This window comes from Orycteropus afer, unplaced genomic scaffold (assembly GCF_000298275.1).
Source record: "Orycteropus afer afer isolate SDZICR_OR568_19922 unplaced genomic scaffold, OryAfe1.0 scaffold00001, whole genome shotgun sequence".
NCBI lineage: Eukaryota > Metazoa > Chordata > Mammalia > Tubulidentata > Orycteropodidae > Orycteropus > Orycteropus afer.
The window spans coordinates 28,500,217-28,508,644 of NW_006921588.1; the positions used below are offsets into that span (position 1 = coordinate 28,500,217).

General features: G+C 57.3%; 1 protein-coding gene across 1 annotated transcript; it reads right to left on the bottom strand.

Moving 5' to 3' along the window:
• Positions 1-725: 725 nt before the first annotated feature.
• Positions 726-3,246, bottom strand: DLX1 (distal-less homeobox 1). Its single transcript, XM_007942514.2, has 3 exons — positions 2,934-3,246; positions 2,095-2,294; positions 726-980 (listed from the first exon to the last, which is right to left on the bottom strand). Exons 1-3 carry the CDS (start codon positions 3,244-3,246, stop codon positions 726-728), a joined length of 768 nt encoding a protein of 255 aa, XP_007940705.1.
• Between the last annotated feature and the right edge of the window lie 5,182 nt (positions 3,247-8,428).

Genomic DNA, 8,428 nt, shown 5'->3' on the forward strand with positions numbered 1-8,428 from the left:
GTAAAAGTTAAAAATCACCACGTCCTCCTTATTCATTGTCCGGGTGCGTTTAAAGTAAACGTTGCGTTTGGACAGTGCGCTCGGAGCTCCCCACGGAATCGCGAACCTGCCGGGACTCTGAGCTTCAGGCGAAGTCCATTTTTCAATAAATAAAACCCCCTCCCTCCAACTTTCCCCAATTCCCGAACAAGCTACACAGATGTCCAGGTGGAACCCAGGAGAAGGTCCGAGCCGGTGACTACTTGCAGAGGCCAAAGAATGAAGACAGTTAACGGATGAGGACCTCGACTTCGTCAGCGTACAGACACAGAGCGAAAGGAGACAAGAGACAGGACAGAAAAGAGCTTTTGCTTCTTTCGACATTGCCTTTGTTGTCGTTCCTGATAGCCCCACAAAGCTTAGGGTCTGCGGGTCGGGTCCAGCGGGCTCCTCGGGCTGCTCCCGCGGCCGTGCCTGCGCTGCGAGCCGCTCTCCGCTGTCACCGCGCGGCCCAGGCCCGGGTCGGGGCGAAGACGTGGCCCGAGGGCTCGGAGACGTTGCCCAGCCGAATCGCACAGGGCTCGGAGGAGGCGGCGGGCTTCCTGCCTTTACTGTCCCTTTTTCCTTCCCTCTGGGCCCTTCTCCTCCGGGCTCAGAGCACGCGGACAGGGTAGATTGACCGGGAGGCGGGAGGGGCCCGGGCCGAGGGAGACGGGAAGGAGGCGGGCGGGCGCGGATGGGCGACCTCACATGAGCTGGGGCTGCTGCATAGCTTCTTGGTGCGCCGAGGGGTACCACGACGTGTAGCTGGGGATGTAGGAGCCCGCGCTAGCGCCCGAGCCCTTCCCGGAGGAGGAGTTGGGGTTCCAGCCGGGCGGCACGGGTGGGGAACCAGCAGACAGGGCCCTGCCGTTGGCCAGCGCACTACCCTCCAGAGCCGCCCCGCCCTGCTTCATCAGCTTCTTGAACTTGGAGCGCTTGTTCTGGAACCAGATCTTCACCTGCAAGAGCGGACAACAACGTGACTCCGGCTGAAGCTGCGGAGCCCTCTGAGGTCGCGGGGAGGGAACAAGGGGGCCGCAGGGTGGCAGAGAGACGAGTGTCCGCCGCCCTGCGCGATCTGGCAGCTCCCTGACTGAGGAGAGCCCCCCCACCCCAATAAGAGGCAAAGGCTCAGAGGCCCGGTCACACAAGGCCAGGAGCCTTCAGGGGGGCGTGGTGGTAAGGGGCTCGCGGCATCCCGGCCTTCGCCTGTCAGGGGTTCAGCCCGACTCCAGCGAACGGTATACCGAAGACGCAGCGCCTACAGAATCCCGAGCGCTAGCAATTCCAATACATACATCAATAAAAGAACCAGAAACCTAGAAAGGAGTGGAGGAAATTTATTTGCAATGTGGACTGCAGTCTCTTTGAACCGTCTTTTCTGCCCTTGAGTGAGTTGGGAGCTAAGGAGGCCGCGGGGTCTTGTTGAATATTTTTTGGACTCAAACCAACCTTTCCTTGGGATCTGTTTGCTTTCCCCAACTCTGCTCCAAATCCCGGACCGGACGTTGGAAACTCGCGCCAGCTGAGCACGGGGCACCCAAGGGTCTTAGAGAAATCCGGGAAGGAAGGCCCTGTTTCTCTTCCAGGGTCTGGGACTTGGGAGGTGAGAGGGTGGAGGAAAAGACCCTCCCCCCTCACCCGGTGAGAAAGAGGAGGAGGGAGGTAGCTGCCCGGGCGAAGGCCCCAAGTGATTAGCCCTACACTTTAAAAGCAAAGGAGGGATTAAGCCCCGCGTCTATTGTTCCAGTTGTTCGGGCACGTGTGACCTCAGAATCCCCAACAAAACGTCCGGGGAAATCCTTCCTGCGCCCTAATCAGAGTGTCCGGGGCCGAGTGACAGGCAGCGCGGGGTACAGAGGGCAATGGCAGAGCCAGGGCAGATAAAATGAGGGAGGAAGAAGAGATGTCAGGGGCGAGTGTGCGCGCGCGCACACACTCACACACACACACTCACACACACACACTCACACGGTTACACCCGGACACTGAGGCCGGGAGAGCAGGAAATGAAGCCCGGGGCGCAGGCCCACTGCGGGAAGCCTGCGTGGCGGAGGTGCAGCGGCCAGGTACCTGCGTCTGTGTGAGTCCCAAGGAGGCCGCGAGCTCCGCCCTCTCGGGCAGAGCCAGGTACTGAGTTTGCTGGAACCTCCGGTTCAAAGCCTGCAACTGCAAACTGGAATAAATCGTCCTGGGCTTGCGGATCTTTTTCCCCTTGCCATTGAAGCGCACTTCACCGCCTTCCACCACAGTGCTCTTCTCGGAGTCTGCCCCTGGAGGTACAGCAGAAGCGGGGGCCCTGGTTAATGCGTGGGGCCGCCTTTAGTGCGGGGATCCAAGCGCAAGTGGCTACCAAGGGGTGGCCGAGGCATGGCCAGGAAGAGAACACTCGAGAAACTCCAGATGCCTGGAAAAGGTCCCGCAAAGTCCCAGGGCCCGCCCCAGGCCGCTGCAAGCTGGCTGGGGCCGTTCCCAGGCGCGCGACTCCTGCCTTTGCAGGGAAAGTTTGCTATTTTTGCAGGCAGCAGTTGAGGTTTAATTACCCTTAATTGCATACATTGTTTATAGCACTACGCAATAAATAATTACCGAGACTAATACGTGCACATGTGGGTTTCTGTTTTCCAGCGGGGCATTGTGTGCTCGGGGTACCGAGCCGCCCAGAGGCCCAGACAGTGCCAGGGGACGCTCTCGGGTTTATTCTTGGCTGCATAGTAGCTAGATGGGTGATTTTTTTTTTTTTTAATTCTTTTCTATGATAAGGACTTACGGATTGATACCCGAAACCTCCGCTGCTCCCGCGCCCTCCCCACCCCCACCCCACCTCTCACTCTCCCCCTTTCCTTCCTCTCTCTCTCATTCCCTCTCTGCCTTCGTACCTCCTCCTCTCTCAGTCCCAGCGGACCACGTACCTGGGTCCTCCAGGCGGCTCTGGGCGAGGCTGGCGCTGCCGGGGTAGGACTGCACGGAACTGATGTAGGGGCTGGACGCGTGGCTGCTGACCGAGTTCACGTAGGGGTAGCCCAGCGGTCGGGAGAAGGACGAGGCCGAGCTGTAGGCGCCGTCAGGCTGCGAGTGGCCCGCCGAATGTAAACAGTGCATGGAGTAGTGCCCGTGGGACATGGGAGAAGGAGACATTTGCTGGTTGGGCGGCCCAAATTCCATAAACACAGCCTTGCCCGACACGGGGCTGTTGAGACTTTCTGGCATGGTGGTCATGGTCATCTCTTCTCGCGGGGTCTGTGTGTGGGTCTCTCTCTCCTCTGCTTCCCTTTTGGGGGTCTCTATGTTTCTCAGGACAGGAAGGAACCCAATTTAAGCGGAACAGGGGTTTTCACTTTCCATTCATAAGAAAATGGAGTTTGTCTCTTTGAAAAGTCTAACCATGATGCTGCCGAGCTCCCCAAACTCGCTTCAAAGCTTTGACTCAGCCAAGATCATAAATATTCATGAGCTGGCGGAGCTGATTGGTCCACTGTCTTGCATAATCACCGGGGATTGGTCCGAGATGCTCCGGCTCGGCTGGACTAGAGCGGACTAGGCGGCCGGGCCTCGGGAGAGACGCGTCCACACTCCCCGGCCCGGGCTCCTCTGCAACAGAGCGCGCCTTGCAGGGCGCACAATGGGCTGCGGCGCCCGTTCTGGGACCTCCGCGGCCCGCGACTTTTCAGCCTCCCGCCTCCCCGGCGCGCCTTTCTCCCCAGAAACCAACCAGCGGCTTCGCGCCGCCGCCCTCCCTCCTGCTGTCTCCACCCTTCGCCCGCCCCCAGTGCCAGGGACCCGGGGGCAGTTTCTTGCCGCTGTCACCCGGCCAGGCGGGGTACCTGGCGAGGCTCTGGAACCTAGGGGCAGCCTCCGAAACCGGGAGTCGCGCACTGGGGGGCGCCCGAGGCGGTGAGCCGAGCGCCTTGCTCCCGAGCGCTACGGGCCTCGCGCAGCGTCCTCTCGACCGCGCCTCCCTGGCCCCTGGCCGCTCCGCCACATCCCAGGGATCGGGGTTGTGTCCCTCCCCGTGAACTCACTCACTCGGCCGCCGCGCCGCCGCCGCTGCTCCCCGGGGCCCGCTAACATTGCTTGGGGCCCAGCTGGCCACTCCAGAGCCAGACTGCACGGGTCTGATGAAAGCGCTGCACGCAGAGAGCCTGGAACCCGTGCTTCTCCTTCCAGGAAAGGCGACCGCACCGCCTCCCCCCAAAACACACCCCCTCTTTCCCTCCCAACCTTCCTCCGCCTCCTCCCCCTCCCCATTCCCTCAGCGCCTTGCGCCCAGTGCTGACTCGCCCTCTGGGCGCCGCGCCGCTTGGAGCCCAGGGTCAGCCGGCTCAGTTCTGCTTGAGCTGCGGACGCCAAGTTGTCATTTTCTGGCCTCCTGGGGTTTGGTGAGAGTAATCTGGGGTTAGGAGTCCCTGCAGGAGACAGAATAAGGGGCCCTAGCACAGTGGTTAAGACCTGGGCCGCTAACCGAATGGTCAACGGTTCGAATCCACCAGCAGCTCCGCGGGAGAACCACGAGGCAGTCTGCTTCCGTAAAAATTACAGCCTTGGAAATCCTATAGGGGCCGTTCTACCCTGTCCTATAGGGTCGCTATCAGTCTGAATCCACTCGAGGGCAACGGATTTGGTGTGAGGGACACTGAAATCCGCAGCAAAATCACTCTTTGATAGGCTCACATATCTATGTATAGACTTGTCTCTCACCGACGCCCAGGGTCTTCCCCGCCGCCAGTAGCCCAAGCGGGCGCTATCTGGCTTGGGGGGCAGGGCTGGTGGAGGCAAGAGCTGCCAACCGGCGCCAGGTTCAGAAAGGCGCACGAAAGTGCCCCCTCCCAACCACACATCCACCCCCGCGCGGAGTGGCGCGCACCACGCTGGCTGCGAAGGGCTGTTGGTTTCCCATCCCGCCAGCCCCACGGTGAATCCCAAATTACTTTGTTAGGTAATTAGAAAGTGTTGATAATTATTTCTTTCATAATTTAGCGGTGTGACGGGAACGGGGAAATGATCTTGTGAAAGTTCACACGTGCAGATGTATTAGTTACTGATTCATTTGATTAAATGGTAGTCTCAAGTGCTCGGATCCGCAGCTGAAGGCTCCCCATTAGCATAACACTGATGTTTAATTTTCATACGCATAATTAGCCATATATTTAACACTAATAGCAACATGCAGCCTTTCAGCGTTAAACAGCCCGGGATTTGATCTGGCCTGGGCTGAACCTTCGCTGCTGCACCTTCCCCTGTCTGGGGAGCGCAATGATCACCGTACAAACCTCTGTAATCAAGCACATTTTGGCAAAGAGGGAGCACCAATAAAAATGAACATTCAAAACAAATGACATCGGTGTTGTCGTTACAGATATTCGTGGAGGGGCTTTTCTCCTTTTTAACTTCGGTAACAGGAGCTGCTGCCCACAGAATTCCTCTTTGACTTAAGGGCGCGATGCTGGGGGCAGAAATATTTCAGTCAGCCTGGTTGGAGCTAAATGAAAAGCAAAACAAAACAAAACAAAACAACAAACCAATCTTCCAAACCAATAACGCTTTTGCCAGTGTTTAAAAGACTTTTTTTCCCCCTCTTAATCACCGAACCACACGGCGAGGCTTTGTAGCAACAACCAACGAATGACTTCGCCACCAGACAACCCCCAGAGCCTCTCGGCTCCGGCTGTCTGATTTCCTGGTTGCACTTGCGGTTTTAATGGCTCCTTCTTAGCGCCTGTTTTGGGGTGTGGAGTGCCAAGCGGTGCGCCCAGCCCAGCCGTGCGGATGCCGCCCAGGCCCCCGCTTTCCTGAGCGCTCCTCGCGGGCCCTGCCCACGTAAGTGATCACCGCCGCGGGCTCGGGGTGGGGTTGGGGCCGGGCTGGCGACTCCTCAGGGGTCAGGGCAACGCGTGAGGAAACCCAAAGGCCCTGAGAATTGAAGGGGAGAGAGGCGGCCGCACCTCGCGACCGTCTCCGGGCGGTCCGTCGGGTCACTTCTGATAGGGGGATCCAAGTCTTTCGCGTCGCGGGGGACCTGGCTGGCTCCGAGGAACAAAGACCCCTCAAGCACCCCCTCCGGAAATCGTTTCAGTCTTGCTTATTTTACAAGTGAATTGTGTGTGGGCAAGGGAGCGTCTACACTCCTGAGTTATTTCTAAGCCCCAGAGGAGCGAGTCTGGGGAGGAGCGCAGAGCGGGGCCCCAGGGCGCCACGTCTCCCCGCGCCCGCTCGCTTCTCCAAGTGTGATCTTGTCTCTCCTCCCCGAGCCGGGAGTGCATTTGCACCCCCCTCCCAGCCGATGAGAGACACCTGTTCTGAAACCCGTTTGCTTAGATCTTTGCGGGTCCCAACTCTGAGAGGAAGCAAAACTCTTCCTTTTATCCCAAGAGCCTCGCATTCGGAGTAGAACCGTTGGAGACACCTCCCAGGGTGCCTGGTGGTGTAGCTGTAGCCACGCAGGGCTGGAAGCCCGGAGGCCCGGGAATGAGGTTTGTGGCCAGTTCAGTTGGGAGAGGAGGCAGGCAGGTGTGAACCAGGTATTTTTAAATCTGCTTCCTAATTTCAACCTCAAAACATGCTAAACTGAGTTCATTCTACTTCAAGTTTGTTTCCCATTGCTGCATATTGGCTGGTGGTGCTGGTGTGCCTGTGTGTGTCCCCAAAAAACAGACCCGTTGCTTCGTGTTGATTCTGACTCATAGTGACCCTATAGGACAGAGTAGAATTGTCCCAAAGGATTTCAAAGGTTGTAATCTTTACAGAAGCAGACTGCCACATCTTTCTCCCACAGATTCGAACTGCTGACATTTCGGTTAGCAGCCCAGCTCTTTAATCACTGCACCAGCAGGTTATTATGGCTAACGTATTTAAACTTTGTTAGTCACTTTCATAGATGAGATTATAAACGGGTCCTATAAATACTCCCACCTAGGAATAACTGCTGCCCAAGCAGCCTGCTACTCCAGCGGTTGATAAAAGTCTTAATAAATTTATTCTTGGGGAACCTCAGAGTAAACAGGTTTACAGACAAGACCTAACTAATCACTCCAATCTCAGTGCTCTCGGGTAGAAGTCAAGTCATTCAACGCAAACCTCTCCCAAGGCCAGCTGCACCCTGTTCCTCTTGAGAGAATCCAGAGGGTTCCGGCCGGCGGCCATAGTCTGTGCATCTTGGCCAACTCCTGAGCACCCCAAAAGTTCTTCCTATGGTCCTTGTAAATCCGAACCCCTTCCTTATCTTTTCCAGCTTTTAGATCCACTAGAATTGGAATCGCCTCTGCCCCAAATCTACCCCCCTTGGATGCAGAGGCATTGAGCTGGAGAGTTTGAGGGAACGCCCAAGAAAGTCGTGAGTTCAGAGTAAAGCTTGAACTTGCCACTTTTCCGAACGTGCTCATCGGCCCCAGTTCCCACATCTCCTTTTCCACCATTCTATCACAAAAACTAGCTGGCTCTCGGGTCACGGAAGCCACCTGACATGGCAGCTATAGGTGCCCACATTTCCTTGGCGCTCCCGCCTCCAAGCTGTTTTTAGCGGGTGGCAACTTTGCAAAACCTGCTTCAGTAGAAACAAAAGTTCTTGTAATCACTGACGGGACGGACACTGTCAAGGGACTTGCTCCTAAAACCCGCCAGAGGGGGAAAGCCAACTCCTCCTCCCCCAGAGCCCGGGTGTGAACAGGTCCTGGGGAGGACGCGAGTTTCCTGCTCCTGAAGCGGGTTGGAGATGCAGTTAAATTCGCCAGTTCCAGCTTCAGTCACCTTGCCCTTGCCCTCAAACAGGCCAGTGTCTCCTTTCGCTACAATCCAGTGGATCTCCAGAAAACTGGGCCTCGCGCCCTAGCTGCGTCAGGATGCAGGCCAAGAGGGCCGGCGGAGGGCTGTGTGCGTCAGCTTAGGGTTGGACCGCAGGCTGAGCGGCCGGACCCAGCTCACATCAGGGCGGCTGGGCTCAGCCGCGCGCGAGGGACCCGGGGAGGAGAGGCAATGTCTTAAATTTAACTTCCGTCGTGGCTGTGAGTGGTTGGGCGCGGCCCGGACCAAGGGAGCCGCAGGGACCCCAGAACGTGGTGTGTGGAGATTGTGATGGTTCTGCAGATGGGCCAGGCCCGGGGACCGAAGTCAAAAGGAAATGTTTGTAACCAACACATCCGTTCGCGAGCGACGAAGGGGAAACGAACGGAAAAGCTGGCGGGCAGGCGCTGACCCCTGCCAGCGCCCCCGGGCCGGCCAACATGGGAGCCCCAAGAGGGGGAAAGATTAAAAAAAAAAAAAAAAAAAAAAAAAAATCCCAGCTAACAACGAGGTTCGGGCTTTTCTTTCGGCGTGCGCGTGCGACTGTGAAACGTTCAGACTACAAAATTAACCACCCACCATTCCCTCCAAATAACTGTCAGAGATGCAAAAAGCGCAGACACAATGGTTA

Excerpts from the sequence above, each read along its gene's own strand:
- DLX1 (XM_007942514.2), bottom strand. The coding sequence starts at position 3,246 with ATGACCATGACCACCATGCCAGAAAGTCTCAACAGCCCCGTGTCGGGC. Across the intron at positions 2,295-2,933 it reads GAGCCGCCTGGAGGACCCAG|GGGCAGACTCCGAGAAGAGC; the intron begins GTACGTGGTCCG and ends CTGTACCTCCAG. Across the intron at positions 981-2,094 it reads TGGGACTCACACAGACGCAG|GTGAAGATCTGGTTCCAGAA; the intron begins GTACCTGGCCGC and ends CCGCTCTTGCAG.